Source organism: Lepidothrix coronata, unplaced genomic scaffold (genome assembly GCF_001604755.1).
Source record: "Lepidothrix coronata isolate B3197 unplaced genomic scaffold, Lepidothrix_coronata-1.0 Scaffold66, whole genome shotgun sequence".
NCBI lineage: Eukaryota > Metazoa > Chordata > Aves > Passeriformes > Pipridae > Lepidothrix > Lepidothrix coronata.
In genome coordinates, this window is record NW_016690246.1 from 1,540,135 (window position 1) to 1,563,192 (window position 23,058).

Sequence of the window (23,058 nt, forward strand, 5' to 3'; positions counted from 1 at the left end):
ATACAGACAATGATGGAAGGACTGCACAGAGATCAATGATAAGTTTAGCCTTTATACAGCAACTGGACTTTGAGCTACTGCCAGTCTTCAGTGCTATGTAGCTGGAAAATCTCCTCCTCCCTGTCATCACTGTATGTTCTCTTATCACCTTTCTCCCACTCACTTCTTTCAAAGAGAAGTCTGGACTGTTTTCAATTGCCATTTTGTGTGGCAAATAAGGTATTACTTTATGTGATGCTATAATCAACTAAAAAGGCCCCTCCAAGCTACTTCATGATACTGCTACTGGAAGACAAAACCATACTGTTACCAGAACTCCACATTTTGTGTTTCTTTTTGTCTACGGTTCTGTATAACCGAAGGCATTTAAAAATTTTATCTACTGATTGATATTTATCTATTGATAAACAGTGACTGTGTTGGTCTTCACCAGCATCACAGCCCAAGTTATATACAAGTTATAAGTTATCCTACTGGCATATTTGCCTAACAACAGCAAATGCCAGTTTCCGTATGTCTGTACAAACCCAGCAACTGCAGTATCTTACATACTAAGATGACACAGTCGCACTCGTCAGGAAAACTAAGTAGACCTTTAACCAAACAAAACAAAGTTTTAATAGACTTCTTTTGGAAAGGTTCACTATTTCCAGCTTAACGTTACATTTAATGATATTGGAACCTATCTTTTGTTTGAACTTCATTAAATATTTTATCACCTTACTCTCAGCTTTTCTACATCAGAACCTGATAGACATCATAAACAAAGCCTCAAAGTCATTTTATATCTATGCTGCTGCACAACTCCCTCCACAAATTCCTAACAGAGGTATGACACACCAATGCAAATTTTGGCCACGAATGCTGAAGTCGGCATCGGTAGAGCCACAAGAGTGACCAACTACCAAGCACTCCTCACTCTTCGTTTCACTTTTCCTTCTTTTTCTGTATTTTTCAGTTTAAGTGACACTAACAGATGCAGCCCTTCACTGATACTCAGATCAGTAGCAACAAGGTTGATGCCTGAATTGTCCAAGAACAGTCTGGATAGAGAAGTGTTTTAGCCTGCCTCCTGTTCTGTCCTTCTGTCCACTATCCCATTCTACAGAGCACTCTCTCAAAACACTGTGCAGTAACATTACTGTAACTGGTAATGTCAGCATTACTTCTACAAAGTTTTATTCTGGGAAAGCACATCAGTGCAAGTGATGCAATATAATGGTTCAAAAGAACAAGACATAGACTTGGCATGTAAACCTCACACTGGTTTTCTAATGCTTCACAGAAACCAATCTTTCCTGTAACTAACTCAAGCTCTTTAAATTGCTGTTGCTTTAGCAAATAAAGTACACTTATTTTACAAGGCAGAAGATTATGACATCAATTATTTTTCAGGAATACAACAATTAGTTCAGTAAAGTGACCAAAACCAAGTTTCATGAAAGTGAAGTTTAAAATGATATATCATTACTCCAAAAGATTAAAGATACATATGAAATGACATTAGGAAAAATCCAACCCATTCCTCAAAGATGTATACATGCATGCTGTACTTCCATCACAAGATACGGGTCCTAGACCACACATCAGAATAAGTTTGTAAACCGAAAGCCAAAGATAAAAATATGGCAAGTTATTTCTGCTGTTATGACAAGTCAGGATCTGCATGTGCATTCTGCATGACAAAACACAGCTAGGCAAGCACAGCTGTAAGAATAACAGTGTTAGAGTTGACCATTGAGGCTGAATATGAGTCTCCACTGAGCTGACAACTTCAATATGGCATCTCTATGCAGCTAAATTGTTTCCTAAATTAATTTTGGATAGCAAGTTACTTTTTGTTTACAGCTGCAGTAAACTCCTCACCTGTGTATAAGCTAACCTGCTTTTAAACACCATTCCAGCTAGCATTCGCTGCAGTTCAGGTTACACAGAACAGTCACGCATTCAAGCCTTGAGCGTTTGCAATGTAATTGACACCAAATAAAAACAAGACCAAAAGCCAAAACTCCCCTAAAGAAGAAAAAATCCATCAATCAAAAACTCAACTCAAACTCAGAGAAGTACTTACTGAAAATTAGATGGTGTTCCAATATCTGCCTTTGTCAATCTTCTCTTTTTAGTTTTTCCTTTCTTCTTTTCTTTGGTATATGAAATATTGTTGACTTGTGGAGTATAAAATCTGTTAGTTGTAATTTCTGGGTTTTTGATATCAACAGTTGCCATTGGTAGATTTGGGCCTGTGAAGGTAAAGTACAGGATTTTTACTACTGTGTTTCAACAAAGCCATATTTAATCTACAAACTTTGGGAGGTTTTTCTGAGCTGTAGAGTACTTGTAATGGAGCCATAGATCTACAAACATGCATCCAGCTGTTTTCCGGATGTCAGATGCAGAAACTAAGTTATCTGATGAAGAAAAGTGTTGCTAGAATAGAGCAACAGAAAAATTTTCTAAACTAGAAATTTTTTTTTTGCCATCTGCACAGAATACATGAAATGAGACATACTAAGATACACCACAGCTACAATCCTAGACAAGATCAAAGAAGTGACTTGCATAAACAGTAACATCGAAACACCCAGGCAGCCATTACCTGGGCAGCACACTAACCTGACCCTAAAGGAGACAGAACCTTCGCTTAATAAGCCCCAAGTGAAAATGCCTTCTGCCATCACATACAGAAACTGAACATCACAACAACTTCAGAATGCTGCTCTGGACACAGTACTGCCTTCAAATATAGGACAATATCTACAGAACTATTTAGGATTTCTTATGTCTTACTCTTTGACAGGTTTTCAAAATAATGAAGTCCTAGATAAGAAACAGCTTGAAGAGATAGTAAAAACAGCACCAGAAATACAATTCATAATCAGCATGCTTAATTTATGTTCTCAAACCTTGTTCTTCATTATAAACAATTCTGAATTATTACTCTAGTTATTTAATATGCATATGAATTATACTCCTGCCAATTTCAGCATTTTAATATTACGTTATTTATGCAGTACTAGCAAATAAACATACCTAGCACATGTTCCACTCAGGTTTTTTAGCTTTGACAGAAGATAACTCTTAACATAAACAACTAATAGTAGTATTTAAATACTAAGAGATAATTATGCATTTATCATATACATTGAGGGCAGAGCAGAATCACAGAATATTCAGAGTTGGAAGGAACCCAAAAGGATCATTGAGTCCAACTCTTAAATATGTATACGTACACATAGGCATATTTTTAAAGAAATCTGCAAAAAGGGTAAGTAATTTCAGTTTTGGAAGAATGAGATTAAACAGTTAATTTAAGACTAGTTTGGCCAGAAATAGTTTGAAAATGTTCTCTACTTTCCTGTAAGTTAAGACCCAGTGGTTTGAAAATTAACTAAATTAAGACTCATGCACCCAGTCTTACTGGGAAGATGATAAAAAAAGTCTAATTAGACTTCAATAAATCTGAACCTTATTTTGACACTATTTTTTCATAACTGCATTTTGTATGGATAATTCAAAAGCTCTCTAAGCATTTTGAAAGGACCAACAAGCCTTATGTTCACAGTCTAAAGTAAAAATCAGAAAGGAGAAGTAAACAATACAATGGATAACATATTTGTAGTTAAATACCTCAGTGGAAAGCATCTACTACTAGCCAGGACAAGAAACAGAAACACAACACTGGGCTAGACAAAACTCATCTAAAACATATGACAACTCCTTCATTCCTGTAGGAGTCTTAAGGGACAAGATTTAAAACTGCATTGAAACTGCAGAAAAAAGAATTTCTAAAATGTTTTCTGCTAAGCACAAATGCTTTGATCTAGAAATGTTATGATATAGACAACTGTCCTTTGAGAATACCACAACATAAACTGACCCCATATCATTATGCAAAACAATTTGCATTTTTAAAATTAGTACTGAATTGACTAATCATCAAATATTATTAAATCAACAAATGAAGTTCAGTAAAATCTTCAGGATGAGTTGAAAACTATAGTTGTAATTTCATTAGGTACAAAACTAAAAACAGTAGGAGTTAATTTTCACTTTAATCACCTATTATATTTTCTCTGCTATATGTTCTGTTTTCACCTATTATATTGATATTTACAGTTTCAATAGCTGTACTTACATTCAAAAAGAAACTGGTACCTTTACAATGCTAGTAAATTTGTCATATTCTTACATGCAAAAAGGTGCATTTTTAAAATCCTGAACTAACCACACATGTTTTTAACCATGTAAAGCAGCAGACATCTGCAAACTGATGTTTTAATCAGTTGAGCTCAAATCAAGGATTAATAGCCTGATTCCTTGATACTGATAATATTCATACAAGAGGTCACAGTAAACTTAAGGATGAAAATTTTTCTTACCGTCAGGTTTAGACCTTAGATGTCCACGAGGGATAAAAGAATCTTGGAAAGAATTGCACTCTTCTAGAACTGCCATATTTATATCCAGTAAAATTTTTCCCATCATAAGACATGCACCTTCCCCATCAGGTGCAGACAGCTCAATAAGTGAAGATGAGAGAGGCATATAGAGCTCATCATTAGGAAGCACCTGACAGTACAGTGGCGTTAAGCATCCACTGTTATCAGTATCTGTGACATCTTCAGAAGGGGCTCCAGAAAATGTTGTACAGAACATTATGAAATGTTAACTCTAGGAAATTCTCTGTATTTTATGTAGAACCTCTCTAGGCATCTGTCCCAGACTACAGACAGCCCTACAAAATATGCAAACTGTTCTAGTTAACAGCTGAAACAAAATTTTGCCACACGGTTCTTCAATATTCTCTCAAAACCTAATACTCTGACAAATCCTTATTTCATCCAGAATTTCACCGAGGTCAGTTCAATCACAATAACTCTTCTTTATTTGCATAAAGAGACCTAGCTATTACACATGAGTAGAACATAAATCCCAGGAAATTACAGACTAATACATTTTACATAACTGTTAATGCCAATTTGAGTTTAATCCTGCAATTCTACAAAAAAAATCTTAAATCCGTATCATTGAAAACGTCACACAAAAAGACAGCAAGCTTTTTCCATGCAGCTTCAATGTATGCAGAAAATCCAGACTAACAAGCTCCACTAAAACAAAATTCCCCACAGTATTTCAAGCAAGAATCATGTGAGTACAGAAATGTGACTGTTCTTGTTTTTCGTTTTAGAGGTAATCATGCATTAATACCCAGCACAAAAAAAAAGCAGGTGTTACATCTTTTTTTCCCCAATAGGATTTCACTGCATATAGAGTAAAACAAAATCTAACTGATACTACAACAGGTATGGGAGTTTTTTTTTCAGTTACATGCTGATAGTACATATCTGTTCTAGTATTAATTCCAAATACTGAAATGCAAAGTCTGTATAGAATATAACCACCTGAGGCCTGTGACTACTGAGGCCATGGCCGCACAACTCCTTGCCAGCAGAGAAGCCAGGCATTACAGAATTTGACAGAATCAGAAAAGGCAAATGGACAGATTGTGAAAGACTATGTGGATGTCCCAGGGGAAGTTTATTAAAAAGCAGATATACTGAAATCTTTGAAGTGACTGAGCATAAACCCTATGCCTTCCACAGAACGTTCAGGATAAAGGCATAGGGACAATGACTTCAAGTTTTGACAAACTGTTTGTGTTACAATAGAGACAAAGGCTTAATTTCTTGTGGTAGGTAGTGCTACACGGTCACCACTGCTGTTTTAATTCTCATCTGCTCTGCAGACGCTGCTATCAGGGATGAGCAAAACACTAGTTAAAACTTTCTGAAAGCTCAGAAAAGCTGGCAAGACAATCACAGATTGTATTATTACAAGTGTTTCAAAACTTACCAACCCAGTCACAGTTGAAGGAATCTATACTAAACTGCCTGGCCTAAACTGATGATTGCCGGAACATTGTCAAAACTTAATGTTTATGAAAAAGAAAAAGCAAATTTTTGAGATGTATGAGGGAGGCTTTATTTGGGTATATAAAAGGTAATCAGTAGTTCCCATAATGCAGGATTAGTTTAGCATTATGTATTTTGGTGACCTACAGGGATGCTTGAATGACTTGGCTAGTACAAATGTTAAGACTACTACTTCAGGTCTTAAGGGGACCTCAGAAGATCAGCTGACTGGACCCTTGCTCAAGCAGCAAACTCACAGTGATATGACCTATGATCTGGATCACAAACAGAAATGACAGGAGAAATCACTTTTTAACTTCAGTGTGAATTCAGAAATCAAAGACATCAAACTTATTCATTGACGTGCATTTTTCACTTGATTTTAGAACAGACGGTAAAAAAATTCTGGATGAAACTGATACATAATTTGACTCCTTCCATTAATTTAATGAAAGGATCTCCTGAGGAACCTTTATCTTCATGCTAGGGAGACATATGCCTGAAGGCAAATAGATTCGAACAATTCTTCATTCAAAAAAAAGTTTAATATTGACAAGCATATGACATACAACTAAACTACTGTGTTACATGGTTAGCCAGATACACTGAAATTGAAATTTTATGTATGTTCTATGAAATCCATTATCATTATGCCTGCCTTTAAGACAAAAAGACTAACTTTCTGTATAGTGATCCTATACATATTTATTCTGAAGACCAAGCAGCAAATGCAAGGTACAAAGATTTCTTCTCGGTTTAAGATAAAGGGCCCTCTATCCTATTTGCAACAAAACATGCTCCTCCAAAAACATTCTTTACAAATGCCAGCTAAGCTACAGATCTTTCAAGCCACAACTAAATACCAAAGAACAGAAACAAAAGAAATAAAGTAACGCGCAGAACAGGAGTTTACTGCTTTTCCCACTACATGACTGTCCTAATCAAGCCTGAAACAAAGCTATACATAACAGTAAATGACAGCAGTAAGAAAAAATAAAATGCAGTGATTCATGCAAAAAGCTTACCATTTGGTGGGTCTCGTCTTTTTTCTGTTGAAAAAGAAAAAGAGCTATTTAATCATAGGTATCACAGAAAAAATTATTTCTAAATTTTACTTTCTAGTGAAGCTTTCAATGACCTTAACCACAAACTTAGGAATCTATTAATATCCCTAAAGTCTACTTTTGCAGTTGAAAAAAAGCATTACAGAACAATAAACCCCCAATTTTAGATAATAAGCACTGATTTCAAGTGTGTAAACTGAGCAGAAGCATAAGGTAATAGCTACGGAGCTATATCAGGCACTCCAACTATGAACTAAAGCGAAATATTCAAAGAGCATCTGTTTTAGTACAACCTATTGAAGTAAGTTTTTTTAAGCATTATTCTTTCCAATGTCCACTGAATGAAACTGTTCTTTTATTTTTACTTGAAATATAATTAGCACTTTATATTACAGAGTACTGTTCTCCCACAGAAACTAAAATTTAATTACTTTTTGCTGTATGCAAAGAAAACAGGACACAGAGGGGCAAGACACTTCACCTATGCTATGCAACAGGTATAACAATAGGAACAATATGGAAAAGAACTAGAATCTCCTTAGTCCTAATATGATATTCTATTCACAGCACCACACTGTTTCACAGACCGTGAATAATCTGGCTTGATGATTTAAAATGTAAACATTTCACACCTCAATATTCTCAGCGTATAATGGTAAATTTCCCTTTAAAGGAGATTTCTTTCACTATTAATTCCTACACCCCCAGCACACATTTACACCATTTTTGTATCTAGACCACACTCTTAAGAATTTTGGATTTAGCAGAGCCCATAAAGGCAATCAGTTTATCATGTCACCACATCAAAAACCACACGTACATCCCTCCCTTTCAGATCTGGAGTATCCATAAGCTAACAGGGGATCCCAAAAGTTCTGTAATAAGAACTTGTAACAGGCATTTCACTTTTCAGTAAGGCCCAGAAAAACTGTTAACTTCTATTTTTCCAGACTCATAAACATAATAAAAGAGAGAAGATCCCTCCATAGATGGTGCTGACTTTGTCCTAGGAATACTTAAAAAACTCAAAAAATATACAATCCTAAGTGTGCAAGGCAAGTCAGCCTCATATGAATCTGCTGATCTTCAGGGAATAAAAGAATCTGTCAGGATCATCAAACTTTCATGGGAAGGAGACCAAAACCCACAGGGAATCAGCTTTTGATGAACAAGCCCTTCTAAAGACCGACAGTTTATTCTTAGGTCACAGCAGGTAAGTTTCAGACATAGATAGGGAGAACCTCTGTAAGGATGCCTCAGCATAAGGTATCAGGTCTGAGGCGAAGAAAAGAAAAAAGAAAAAGAAAAGAGAAGAAAAAAAAGGAAAGAGAGAATAAAAAGGCCTTTTGGACAAATAATGTGCTTTCTCTTCCTAGACTATTCAGTTTAAGAAACCACATCTCATACTGTCTCAAAAACAAGCAAAGAACAAACCACCCAAACTCAACCTTTAGACCATAATTAGAGTTTTATTCAACAATTCAGAGACAGCAAAGAAGAGTGCAGAACTCATTGCAAGTCATCTGGCACAGGATGGGAAGCTGGCAAAAGCAGAAGATATTCCTAGGAAGCATTAAGTGTCTTGTGTCAAATCATGGGAATCCACTGCAATTTTCATTAGAAGAAATAATTCAAGAGAAAAAACAGTGGGAAACAGAGCAAGACATTTTAAAGACTTCCTGTAATTTTTGCTGGATAGATTAATTTGTGGCCCCAGAGAGACCAGATCTCTTCTTATGTGGTTCCTACTGCTGACAAGAAACTATGAACTCTTGTTCCTGAAGTGCAGATGACCACCCTGTTGAGTGGTGGATTTCTCTGTTTTGAAAAATAAAGATGCCTACTGATTGAAAATAGATTAACATCAGCAGATGCTTATGTCCAAAAAACACAGCTCCCTTCCACAAGCATTCCTGGAAATGAGAATAATCTCTGCTGAGACTTCAATCCAATGCAAGCTGAGCACTTTAGAGATGCCCTTGTCACCTAGGCAGCAAAACCAAAAGTTGTAGACAAAGATGAAAGAAAAAACCGAACCCAAACCAATAAATCCCTGTCCATATTAAGTATGCAGCCTGAAACTTATGAAGTGTCTTATGAAGGGACTCAGGAGCTAAAGCTTGTGGAGGAAAAAGGCAGCTTCAGAGAGGGTTAACAGAGCTTCCACACACGAGCTACAAGCAGCCCATAAAAATTAGTGAAGAAGTCCCCCTACTTCAGAAAGAACTACTTGCAGTTAAGAACAAGTGTCTTTTAGGGCTGAGCGCTCAGCATTCGGAGAAGGCACTTGTGTGTGCGTCCACATATTAACATTTCTTAGGTAAGATAATAAAAAGACAAACTAATGGTATCTATGTGCAAGAATACCCAAAGTAAGACTGTACTACAGTGATACGCACTGAGAAGAGAAACACTGTTCACACTGGGGGAACTGTTAGGGATTGGTTTAATAAGTAAATGGAGAGATTATTTAGGTAAATCTACCACAGAAATTAACTAATTATAGTAATTTTTTCCTAACTTAAGGCTAAGAATTTGACTAAAAAAAACCCCAAAGCCAGAAAAAAAACCCACTACCCCCAAAACCCCCAAAACAAAAACCCCAATCCACACCAGAATTTAGCTAGATGAAAACCAGCATAATATTACAAAGATTAGGAAAACAGATCAAGAATTCTTTCTCTTCCTTTCTCCCTCATTCTGTTCTCTACTCGATATTTTGTACATTTGCAAGCTTTTGTAAATTGTCTACTTGAAGCCAAACTTTCACCTCTCTGGAACTCCAGACACATTACTCAGGGGCTGTCTGTATACTGGAGTGCATTTCATGCAGAGTGTGGAAGAGCAGAACCCTGTTGCCTTGTCTCTCAGCTGTTAGTATTTTTGTCTACTAGCCTCAGCACCAAGTCATAGCTCTGTGAGTGAGAACTGCTGCTCCTGCTACCTTCCAGCAACATAATCTTTCCATAAGACTCCTGGAAAAGTCTCTTAGCAAGCCCTGAATGGTATAACAGGCAGCTAAATGATCACATGGAGTACTCATTTGAGCTGAAAGCATCTCAGGTGCACCGCTATGAAATGAAACATATTTTGGAAGGCATGGGACTAAAAATCCCATTAAAATAGAAAAGCAGCAAAACTACCACACTATTACCTTGGTGATTGAGAAGGTAAGATGCATTAGAATATATACACAATGTATATATACACATTATAAATAATATATAACTTTTATACCATTTGTATTATATATAAATCTATATATAAATGTTTTATATAAGCATTTATATATAAACAAATAAAAACATAAACACCGAGAACAAATCAGCTTTGATGTGAGCAAGTGCAAAGCCTGTTATTTTAAAAGCACAATTAAACAGTCACAATGACAATACAAAACTCCATCTGGTGGTTTGACTAAGGAATCTCATGAGTATTTTAAATTCTTGAAGTGTTTTGTTTCGAGGGTTTTTTGTTTGTTTTTGTTTTTAAATAAAGTTGTCTTGAAATTGTAAGTATTTGGGGAGGGGGAGTTGTTTGTTTGTTATGACAATAGATGGAGTAAACTCATCCTGTAATGTGAGCTTGAGCACAGAAACCAAGATATTAGTTCAAAGAGTAAATGAGAAAAATGTATGTAGTCCTATGGAAAAAAAAAACTCTATGTGGAAGGAAAACTGTGAACAGGAGGTTTGACTGAACCACTATTTTCAAAAAAAGTTTGCTGTGGCCAATAATATAAACATTCTTCCTCCCAAATCATGTCTGTGCACTGTAGCACTGTGTTTTAGACATATAACAAAACTTCGGGAACAGTAGATGCAAAATTACTTTTACACCATGAATATGAGAAATATTATTAATGATCCCACCTCTCCTCATGAAATCTTATGAACTTATTCTGAGCAGAGGGAATCTTAAAGAAGTCATTTAAGCTCCTGGAACAAGTGCTCTGCTACTGAGTCACCATACCTTAATGAAAGCCAAGTGAATACTACAGATGATGCATGTTCCCAAGAACACTTTGCAAGGATGGCTCTCCATGATGAGGGCTTCCTCCTTTTACAGTACACTGCATTGCTAGCGCAATTGAATTCCAGAATGGACTAAAAAAACACATCCTGTAGCTCGAACACAAGTCCACACTACAGCTTACAGAAAGCCTGAACACATCCATGTGTTCCCAGCCTATGTTTTGTACCACTTTATCCTTCATGGACATATGGCTGTCAGACAGACAAGTTGTTTATGGGCTCCCTGGAAAATGACCAAGACAAGATCTGTAGGAAGCCTGAGCTTCCTTTAAAAGCACTGACCACATTCCCAAGGCATCTTGCAGCTGGCAAAAAGCATGCTGTGCTTCACCGTCCTGAGCTGCTAAGGACAGTATAGGCATATTATGTCTTCCGTTCGTGGCCTGAGCCAAGATCACTAGTTCTGAATAAAAGATATTTCTCTACTAACTGCTGGATCAGTGCCAAACATTCATTCACGTGAACTACTGAACATACCAGATGGTAAAATCTTTGTTACAACCCACTCTGGCTGAATTTAAACAAATCAGTTATAAACAGCCCAGAGCTAAAAGAGGGTTTAGTTGAATGTGAAAACAGCTTAGAGAGATATTCTAGTTTTCCCACTGTCATTTTTGTTTCCCCTTGATCTATATTTTCAGTCACCACAACCTTGGGGTCTCAGTTTACATGGAAACTCATAGCACAGAACACCAAGTTAAGTTATTTCAGCAAAATACTAATTTTCGCACAATAGAGAAAGCAGTACGGTTTAATAGCACAATCAGTTCGAAATATAAACATGGCAGTACTGCCTCCAGTAGCTTTCAGACATAGCAGTAGCTTTCTGCCTCCCCCCAAGATCAACATAAACAAGCCTAAATTTAAGATTAATTTGAATATTTACCAGATTTTCTCTGCCGTCGTCCAAGTAAATCTGTTACTGTTTTGCGGAATAGTTTAGCTTCTTCTTCATTAGCAAAATTAAGACCAACTTGACAAGTCTGAAAAACATTAATATTCCCCCACCCATCACTAAGAAAATGTTTCAAAGGCTTTCTTAAATGTTGTCTTACACCTTCTAAAGGTGTAACAAGAAAATAGCATCACTGCAAATTTGGAACCAAGTCTTTGTGAAACATTCCATCTTGGGAACATCTGTCTACTACTCAAGTTTCTAGAAATCATGGCTAAGAGATTTGAACAAAATTTTGTAGCTTGAAATCAAAGGAGGGGAGAGGAAAATTTGTGTTCTAAGAATATACGATACTTCACAAACATCATCTGCAAGTCAAAATGTAATTTCATTAAAGAAAGTTGAACATAAAGAACCACATTTTATGCTTCTGTACTATGAATTAAATTTTCTAGTTGAGGTACCAAAAAAAATTCCTTTTATAAATAAGCTTAAAAAGCTTCAAGGAGCACAGGTAATATTGTACTTTTATAAATAATTTACGGAATGAATTAATAACCTCAGTTACATTAAAAAAAGGTACTGTTAAAACCAAAGGCATTTTAAAGTAGGTATTCAAAGACATTCAGACTCACATCTCCAGCAAAGGTATGAAAATATCCTCTAGGACTATTATATACAAAGTTATTGTACAGCTCCTGCTCCCACAATAATTTCCCATCCTGAAAAGAAGAAGAAGAAAAAAAAAAACTGAAAACCTTCAGATGAAATTGCAGAGTTTAACTTCTTTCACAATAGAACCTATTATGAATTGGATGCAGCACGGTGTTAATCATCTTCCTTGCTATTAACTCAAAGAATGAGCTCAATCAAAATCAAAATACAATAGAGTTTGTGGAAAAGCTGTGAAAGTTTATTCCATTGGGTCACTGTATTCTGTTGAAATTCCTGGATGTTTTCAAAAACATCCTTCAAATTCTGTAATCCTGCAATAGTGATACTGGGAGCAGTAAAAGCAACCAGTCATAGGAAGCTCAGTTGGTTAGAGAATGGTGCTAGTAACACCAAGGTCATGGTTTTGATCCCCATCTGGGCTATTCACTTAAGAGTTGCGGGTCTCTCCCAACTCAGAATATTCTGCGATTCTGCGAACACAGGGACAAAACAGCAGCAGCAATAAAGGAGGCTTCCAGTTTCCTGTTCTTATCTGAGGTTTGACTTGAAGACAGTTAACTTAAAAATCTCACCTTTTTAAGAAGTTTCATGTATTTAAATGACATAGTTCAGCACCCAAGGAAGAGGCTTCTCACTAAGTCTTAACAGTCAAGTGACCAAATCACAAAGTCAAATGCAAGTAGCAACTGGCAATCCTGAACAAATCTGAGACTTCAAGCACTGAAGGCTGACAGATAATGAGCTGTTCCTGGCTGTAGAGATAATGGGAATCTTTCTAAAGTCTCAATACTGTCACTAGGACTTATGTTTCTCAGCACCATTTTTATGATGAAAACACTTTTTGGACACTTCATCTCTCAGTTTCCACTGTCTTGTGTGAAATATTATAATGGGACAATGACCTTTGAGTGTATCACTGTATATATCATGAAAGGGGGAACAAAAAAAAAAAGCCACCAAAAAAACCCCAAAAAAGTCAAAACATGTAATTAGTTTGTACTCCACTTTTCACATGCACCAACACACTGATCAAAAAGATTGTTTCCACCCATACAGAAGACAGCATATCCTTTGTTAAACCATTTAAAGTAGTGACACCTGCTAGAATTGTGACAGCTATCCATCAGTGACACTATACAAACTTTCACTAATTCGACTAATCAGATCTGTAGAGGACAGCTTCTGAGAGCTGTAAGAAAACTGAGTCTGATATTTATTTCATCCATAGAAGATGACACCTAGGAAATTGTTTGAATTTCGAATACCTGAACATTGCACTTCCCTATTAATAAGCACTGTAATTGCACTGCTTAAAGCACAACTATTTACTTGAGAATTTCTATGAGTTTGTAGCTACGACAACCTACACTCATTGAATTCAAAACAAAGAATGAATACAACCAAGGAGTCTGGGAAAAAAAAAGGATGCTTACCTTAATGTCAAATATTCTGATAAAATACGACCTCTGCGGATTGTCCTTTACAAGGCAAGCTACGCCACAGCACTTCTTTGACCACATGGCATTGCGATCTGCTGCATATATTTGAACAACTGCCGAAGACATCGTCTAGAAAAAAAAGGTAGCTATTACTTTTAAGGTAAAAATCATAAATTTTACAATTGATCCTTTACCAAAACATCTCTTAATTTTGTTCCTTGTTCTAGGCAGCAACTTTGCTGACTTCCCATGTGATAAGACAGTAAAGTTCAAATGACTCCCATGCTTTAGATTTTCACTTCTATGAAAGAACCTAATTGAACTTTTTGTTCTTGTTTTTGAAATCAGCAAAGGGATTTTGCCTGTAAGAAGTAAATCAGTAACTATGGCGGTCACACAGAGAATGCAAGGAAATTTCTTTCTGTTCAGTACTTCAAACTGGATAGAAACACAATACTCAAGCTGGAACTGTAAATGACACGGTGCCTGGAGACACTCCTGGGTACTGGAATGCAACTGCCTACATTGCTTAATTGTTCAAATGGTCTCTGGCACAATTTTAACCTATGTCAACTAGCAAACTCCTAAAATTCTTGGGCATGGTTTGAGAATTCACAGGAGCTAGGATCATTCCCAGCTGGCAACTTGAAATTGTCCTGTTTTCAAACTGAGAGATTTTAATAAGAGATGAAGATTATTCCACACCAGATTGCTGCAGTCACTGGGAATATTCCTCAGCATATTTTCTATGTGTCCTACCTTAAGAGTCCTATGAGAGAAGGAAAAGCGAAGTCCTTGAAGAATATTTATTTAGCAGTCAAGTCACATGGACAAAGCTTAGATACTCTGTAGTATCTAAGAAGATACTACAGACAGATCAGAAGCTATATAGCCTAGGATCTACTCTCCAGCAGCACAAGATGCCCTGGTAGGAATAAAAGAATAGACCATTACACTATGGAAGTATATCCTAGCAACTGCCAGGTTGGAGTTCAAAGCTCCCTGAGCCAGCATGTGTTTTACAGCACATTCCTTTGTGAATTTGTCTAATCACTCTTCGAACTTATGAGAACTTCTGAGCATCACAACACTGGACAGGATTATATTTCACAGTTCACTTATGCACTATATGAATAGTTAGCCACTTTTATCTAGACATTTGCCACCTGCTAATTCCAGCTGACTGTCCCTTTGTATTCTTGCACTAGGAGATGGTGTTCATGGCTTCACAGTTCCTTCTCCATGTTGCACATGCTTTTACAGATGTTTGTCACACATCTTTGCCCTGTTCTCTACTGTTTAGGAAGTGACACTAGTTTTAAGTCATTCTTGTAGCAAGAAAAAAAAAATCTACACTTTAATTACCCTTGTCACTCTTACATGGATCTTAACTAGTCCTACTACATCTTCCTTTGATTGGGGATGAGACTTACCCTATATGAATGCAGTTTGTTAGCCTTTTGAACATAGGGTCACAGTAACAGTTTTCTGTTTTGTTCTTTATTTATTTCACTGTCAGTCAAAGAGAGTTTTATTTCCTTTTTCACTATGAAATATTAAACAGATGTTTTCATAGATCTGCTGAAGTTCCATGACCTTTTCGGATGAATCATACCTAATCTGAGTAATGGTCTCCACATTAGGTTTTCCCCACCTGCTCAACAAGGATTACTTTACCTTCATGAATTCGACTACTTGCCAAAAAGTAGACATCTAGAACGCAGGCATGCCTAGTTGCATTAAATGATTATCTACTAAATATCATTATCACCATGGTCACACTTTTCTTGGTTTAAGAAACCAAAAGAATAATCTAAGTTTCATTGGATTCTTTCACTTTAACAGAACTGGAAGTTTTTTGATAAGAGTCAAAGTAATGTAGGCAGACTGTAGCTATGCCTTGGGAAAGCTCTATAAACTTTGCCCAAGAACTGTGATGTTAACTTTCACAAGTCAAGATATAATTCTGTTCCTCTTTGCAGCCTCCTCTTCAGAAGTTGTCAGACTGACTACTAATCTTTCTGGTAACCTACAGAAAAAGTTAAAGCATGTTTGTCTGACAAAAAGAGTGCTTTGTAGTTGTAGAGTACTTGATGAGGCAACTAAGGGTAGAGTAAAATTTCTCTCCCTATAATCTACAGAGTAATATGAACAATTTAATCATAACTGCACTTGTCAGATGAGTAAAAAGGGACTTGGGAATTAGCCATGCTACCACCACAAAACAGGTATACTTGCAACTTTATGTCAGCTAAGAGACGCCATTTTCCCCTCTATGTTGCAACAGAAAATTACTTAATTTTAGGCACAGCTGGCCAGATTTTGATGAAAATTTCTGCTTCTCTAACACTTTTTTTCCCCGCTCATTTCTCCAATATCATCTTCATTGCTAAAGCTATAATGTTGTAGACACAAGACAACACAAAGGAGCAAAGATGGGCCATTCTACAGTTCACATTCAATTACAGGAACTATCTCGCCACCGTGCAAGAAACCTTCTCAACCCTCCAAAACAAATCCAGCTCCACTAACCTCCACCCAACAGGACTACCCACAGAAAGAGGTGGTCTTGGCAGGAATCACGCAACTTAAATATAAGGCACAGGAGACAGTGATTTGTGTTGAGACAGGGCTCCCTATGCCTTGCTTCCTATCATATCTAACAGCAAAAGCACCAACTGGATTACCTGGGTAAACCAGTAACTGTTGTAACTCAATGATGACTGCATATAAAATCTTGGGCCAACACCTATCCCAGGAGTAGAAAGAAGAATATTAAACAAAAAGAGTGTGTCCTCATTCAGCATAATCATAATACTTGTTTAATGTACACTTGGTTACCCTATGAGCAGAGCTTGATTTAAAGTTAGAGACAATTTCGCTGAATCTAAAGTAGGTGTTGTTTTGAGGTCTTCTGAGTTTAGAGTTCAATTACATTTTAACTTACTCATTAGCATTGTACAAATTCCTAGTGTTGACAAACTGCAATGCAGCTTTCGCATGTTAGAACATACAATTCACAAATTCTGCTGTTACGTGACTCATGTTTTTTTAATAAAAGGACAATACAGGAAAAAATACAAAGTGTATTTTTGTCAGGAGGGGAGGACAATTAAATCCAACTCCTTTTACTTCATCCACTGTTCATTTTTGTTATGTAGAGCAGTGGTGCCATGCTTTCTGCTATTCAGCTTCTGGAAGACAGGTGGCAAAAATAATTAATCATCCACACCCTTTGGAAATTTACAGACCTATAAGCAAAATTTAAAACTTGAGAAAATATATGAACCATAAACTTCATCTACTGCTATTCTTTATGAATCCAAGCCACACAAATTCCAACAAAAAAATTCAACTTCATTGCACAATTGCAGTGTCTGAGAACATTTACACAAATATCATACTTTGAGTATTCTACTGCATTTTCTGAGTGAGCATTCACTGTCAGCTCAGTTTCTCATAGCATTCTTAGAAGAAAATACAGCATTTTAAAGTATGGGTTCTTTAAAACTATATGTAAATACTTCTTCAGAGTAGGTCACACCACTGATTCAATATCCTGAGCGCATTTTTTCTGAGATAAAGTTATTTTGTTACTTAATACCTAAAGTTATTACTGTATTTTCAGGAGGAGGATTTTGAAGTTGTCACTACTGCTTTCTTAACAGTTTAGTGAGGACCTTGTCCTTTTTATATAGCTGTATATTTGAAAAAGATGCATAGAAGAAAGAAATAAGGTAGCCCACCAAAAATGGATGGGCCATGGAGAAGAAAACCAACCTCCCTTTAGTTCCCTTTACTTTTTCCACACCAGCCTCCAGCTGGAGGACATGCCATTGATTCCAGGGACTTGTCACACCCCTCAAGCTGATGAGCTATGAAGCAGTAAGTATGGTGTTGTCAGCTGTACACTGGCTGTTTCACTGGCAGATCTAGTCTTACCCTTCAACACACATACTGCAGGAAATGTGGTATCAACAAAAGGTTCATGAAAACACCTACTGCCTGCAAAACTTAGGCACACCTAGTCATCACACATTTGCAGAATGTGATCACAGCAGCCACGTTCAGTTTCCAACTGGGCAGCAGATAGCTGTGTACTTTGATCAGCTTCTGGTGTGAACATTTGCTGTGGTGGCCTCTCAATAACTTGCTGTAACTCAGTGTTTCTCAAAAAAACAGTGAAGCAAGCCAACAGATAGTTGCACAAGAAAGAGTCATCATAATAGATGACTTACGGCTGACAGACATTAAAACATAGGGGGCCAAAAGTCACAATAGAGAGTGGCAGCAAGATTAAGGCTGTAAGATGATGTTCAGTCACCTCAATATACACCAGAACAGAAAGATCCATTGGGATGGTTTTTGTAGTACAGCTGACAACAAGTTTGTGGTGCAAAGATCAAAGAATTATAAAATTACTTTGGTTGGATGTGACCTCTGTATGTCTTCCAGGCCAACCTCCTACTCACAGCAAGGGTAATTAAAAGCCTACAGTTCAAGTTGCTCAAGGTCCTGTCCAGTTAAGTTTAAAGGCTGCAAAATCACTTCTAGGGAATCTGTTCTAGTGCTTAATCACTCCCATTTTAAAGCTTGTAAAAGTGCAACTCAGTTTCATGCATTCCTCTAATGGTTCAGTATTGCTATGTGTTAGATGTTGACAGTACTACTACTACTAGTACACACTAGCAGTAAATTTCAATCCTTTTCCAATTTTAAGAGTAACGGGGTTTTGCCCCATACAGGTGCAGAACCCTGCATATATACATAAGTTAATCGCACATGACATCTTGCTTTTCTTAAGTTATCCTTCCCAGTCCTTGGAAGTGTCTCACAAACAAAACTGTGGAAAAAAGATGACTTCACCTGGTAATGTAAGAAGACAGTAGAATCAGTTGTTTCTAACAAGTTACTCTGTTCTAAACAGAGTAACCTCTTGAAAAAAAACTTACACAATGCCTGTAGCTTCTTCACAAAGTCAGTTTGAGGACTTTGCGCCAGAAAGTCATAGTGAACACAATGGCTACTTTAACATTTTGGGGGGAGGAGGGGGGAAGCTATGGTGAGTAGTTGTGTGCAATTCAAACCCTGTAAGAATAGAAATCAATACTTCTATTGTCTTTTTTATAAAGCAGGTATTTGGAAATGTTGTCCTAATCAATATGAGAATTGATGAGAAGGTATCCATGGCAGGTCTTTTTAAGACATGCTATGGTGAAAATCCTTATTATGGCTAAGGCAATATGTTGAAGTCTGACCAAGTGATGCTGGGTGCTCCTGGTCACACATTCTTTGGTTCAAGACTGGCAAGAGAACCCACAGTTTGCTTCTAGGGTTACTGTTCAAGAATAAAGGGCTGTTGCCCCTTTCTTGACATTAAAACAGTGGTAATAGTTTTCATCAGAGAGCAGGGATCAGGAACACAGGCATACTGACATCAAGTACCACGTCACTGTGGAAAATGCTTAGTGAGGTTCTAACTCTAATCTTGACCACAAGAAGGACAGGAAGGTTCAGTACCAAGGCAATCCCTAATAGCCTAGCATTATCTGAGTCATGGAAGAAGATATGGAAACTCATTAAGATTCATGAATGAGAAAGACAAAAACCAGAAATGAGAATGAGCTCTACAGAAAATAAAGCCTACTTCACAGAAAATCAGGCAAGTAGATAGAAATCAGTGGCTCACATTTCTTTCTCTGATTACAAAAATTCTATAGAAAACAAAAAACAACTAAAATGTAGCACTGACCAATCAGAGACATTAATTGAAATCTTGTTTTTCTCAAAAAAAGCTTATGTTTAAGCAATTATACTTTTAAATGTCAGTACATTAATAAATTTGTATTATTCAAAGCAAACAAAATTGGAATTAGACAGTGATAAGACCTCCCTCTTGTTCTGGAATTGACTTATCTTCAGGCATTAATGTCTTACGTCATATATATATCGAGTTTCCAAAAATGTTTCTGCAGTGCTCAACACAGTTATGCATTTTATCTCATCACTCAATACAGAAACACAAAACCTGCTGCAGGGACCAGGTACTGGAACTTTCACCCCTTTCTCAAGGGAAGGCTTTGGCATCCTACACAATCAAGCTCTACTTGCTTTTTCTGGCAGTTTAATTTCCCTTCTGCACAGTGGTCCTGTTTTAAGAGAAAATGTAGCTTTTTTCTTGGCATTGGGGAGTCTCCTACCATGTGGGAACAGTGTGTTCCCTTCCTGCTAGGAAGGGCTGATAACCCACTTCCAGGGTGAATGTTCTCTCCACCACGCAATCCTACAGAAGGCATGCAATGCAATCTCCTCCAATGGTGATTTTAAATGAACTGACTAAGCCTGCCACTACTGAAATGATCCCTAACTAATTAGGCCACATAAACAACATGCAAATATGCTTCCCTAACAATTTCAACATTATAAGTAGCAGAGGCATTTGCTAGAGTAGACAAAAAAACTTCCTAGCACTTTCACAGAACTTAGAAGAGTTAGTTTAATTAGGTTCAGAATCCTACAATATTTATTAGCCCTGGATACTAGGTAATTCAACCTTCTTAAGCATGGATGTCTAGTATGATGGTTTGAATGCCATTCAGGTCTAACAACAAGATATATGAACACAAATCAACACTTCCACCAAATTTTAAAGGTCTCAATAAGTATCCACAAGTGTCTAATTACTTACTTTCCAGTTATAGACAGGAAGAAAGAGCACCAGGAGAGAGAAAAGACTGGTGATGCTGAAGGCAGACTGCTTTTGCTTACTGCTGACACCATCTGAAGGCCCACAAAGAGTATGGCCCCAGACAACAGAGTAAGTACAACAGATTCACCTAACCTGCCTTTTTTGGCTTTCCCCCCCTTAAGAACAGTGTATCAGGCTTTTTATGGTTACTGAATCTTGTACACAGGAAGTGTGATGATACTGTGTGATAGCATACATGCACATACTTTTCTGTTGCTAAAAATACTCTACAAGGACTCCACAATACTGTGACTACGAAATTAGATTTTCATCAGTTAGATTTTGCAACTCTCAGATTGGTTTATGTTTTCACACCAGGTTGCCTCCAGAATCTTCACAAATTAGTAACATGTGACAGCATTCATCCACTGGGGATTTGGATACTACTTTATTTGCAATTAGGATAAACTGTGATTACTTCAATTTTTAAAGCTATTACAGCTTCTGAAGATTTATTTAACAAATTACTAATAATCTTATCTTTAAAGACAATTGTGTATTGCAAAAAAGCTGTCTTCAAATGTTACGAACATGACTTTAAACTAGATTCCCATAGAAAGAAGACATACAGAACTTAAGTTTACTGGCAGATATCATCAAGTTAAGCAGCTGGAAACAATCTTCTAATTTTAATGCTATTTACAGGACATTATTTTCAAAGACAGACTGATTGTTCCACTAAAGCAAGATTTCACATTATTTGACAGAACTGACATAAGGGAGCCTTTTGTAAATACTCAAACACATCAGTAAAGCTTTATTTGGTGTAAGCTGAAACATCACTCAGCTTAACACACTGAGGCCTCACCACTTCTACTGCTTATGAAATTATTTGCTACAGTTGCCAACAGTGTCCAAGTTTAAGATTAAAGCTTCTGTTTCATTTCTTAATTTCTCATGATTTAAAAATGCAGTATGTATAGATGTTAAGGAGTTAGAGGGTTTTTCCCACCTCTGCACAAAGTTAGGCTGTTAAGAATAAAGCCACTGTATAAGAGATGCTGCCTGTTCTCATTTGAAGGGAGAAGGAAGAAAGGAGGTTTTTCAGAAATAGCAAAAAGCCATATCGGGTATTTCCTATCATTTCTGAAACATTAAGTTAAAAGATAGTTCCACACAACACAGCTCAAAACATTTAAGGAATCAAGAGAACAAACCAATTAAAAAAACCCCATAGTTAATATCCAAGAACAGACTCCCTGCCTTGCATGTGCCCTGATGAGCACACAAGTCAGCTGCAACATCCTCACTGAAGATCTTCCACTGATGTGGAGAAAGTACCAGTGGATCATTAAGTGATGTTACAACAAAGAAGGGACCGCTGTTTAACAAACCTAAGCCATAAAAGTGCTTGTCTGGACTTAAGTCTGCAGTTGTCCAATAAAAAGATCCTTCACTCCTAATCAACAGTCATTCACTTGCAGATAGCTCACATTTTTCTGAATATCTTCAGATACAAGTTCATTTACATTTCCAGTACCTCCCAGAACCCCCCACTTCAGTTAGAGCTGGCCAACTCCTATTCAAAACACTCATTGCTCAACAGTGGATCACAGAAGACCAACAATTAAAATGTGGGTAAACAGCATAGCATATAAACCCAAATCAAACAGCACATGATTAAGAGAGACGTGCTTTTATCAGACACAGCATAAAGATTTTTTCAAATCCTACAACCTCAGTTCAGGACAACACATGGAAGACTTCAGCCTTCCTGAGATATGACATAACCATAACCACAAGCACGCTGCAGATTACAACATTCCAAGCTATCTCAGCTTATCAGATCATTTACGAGCTGACATGCACAACCTGGGGTTTCCACTGATGAGCAAGCTGAACATCGTCACTTCCTGTTTACCTGCACAGCATCACTGCACCTCACTGTGCTGCACCTCCCAGCTCAACGCTGCTGAAGCCCTAGCTGGCCAGAAGGCAGCAGACACACGGCAAGGCAGTTATTTGTGTTCTGCAGTTGAAGTTGTACACATATTTACTTTCAGAACAGAGAGTGTGCTGCACACAGGCTGTCCATAAATTTGTCTATGTCCTACTGCCATGGAGCAAAAATTCTCACCACAGGAGAAAGACATTTTGTCTTGCAGTTCCACTCCCATCTGCAGCCTCCCAGGAGACACTCAGATTCAAGGCATATATGACTGTTCCTTTCCAAAGCTCAGAGAATTTTCAGATGAAATGTTCAGGTCTACTTTTTGATTTTAATCCATCTTAAATTTATCGAGACTCCTAAGCCTAGGACGATCCTTACACAACTAGAGCATTGTACAGAT

The 23,058-nt window shown here is 37.1% G+C and overlaps 1 protein-coding gene across 2 annotated transcripts in view; it reads right to left on the minus strand.

Moving 5' to 3' along the window:
- WASL (Wiskott-Aldrich syndrome like) overlaps positions 1 to 23,058 on the minus strand; it is a 49,969-nt gene that overhangs the window by 9,877 nt on the left and 17,034 nt on the right. For both annotated transcript variants that reach the window (XM_017818219.1, XM_017818218.1), the window contains exons 2-6: positions 14,014 to 14,148; positions 12,541 to 12,627; positions 11,897 to 11,993; positions 6,938 to 6,961; positions 2,072 to 2,240 (exon numbers count right to left, since the gene is read on the minus strand). In XM_017818219.1, coding sequence (XP_017673708.1) covers positions 2,072 to 2,240; positions 6,938 to 6,961; positions 11,897 to 11,993; positions 12,541 to 12,627; positions 14,014 to 14,148 — 512 coding nt within the window. The remainder of the gene's footprint in view (positions 1 to 2,071; positions 2,241 to 6,937; positions 6,962 to 11,896; positions 11,994 to 12,540; positions 12,628 to 14,013; positions 14,149 to 23,058) is intronic.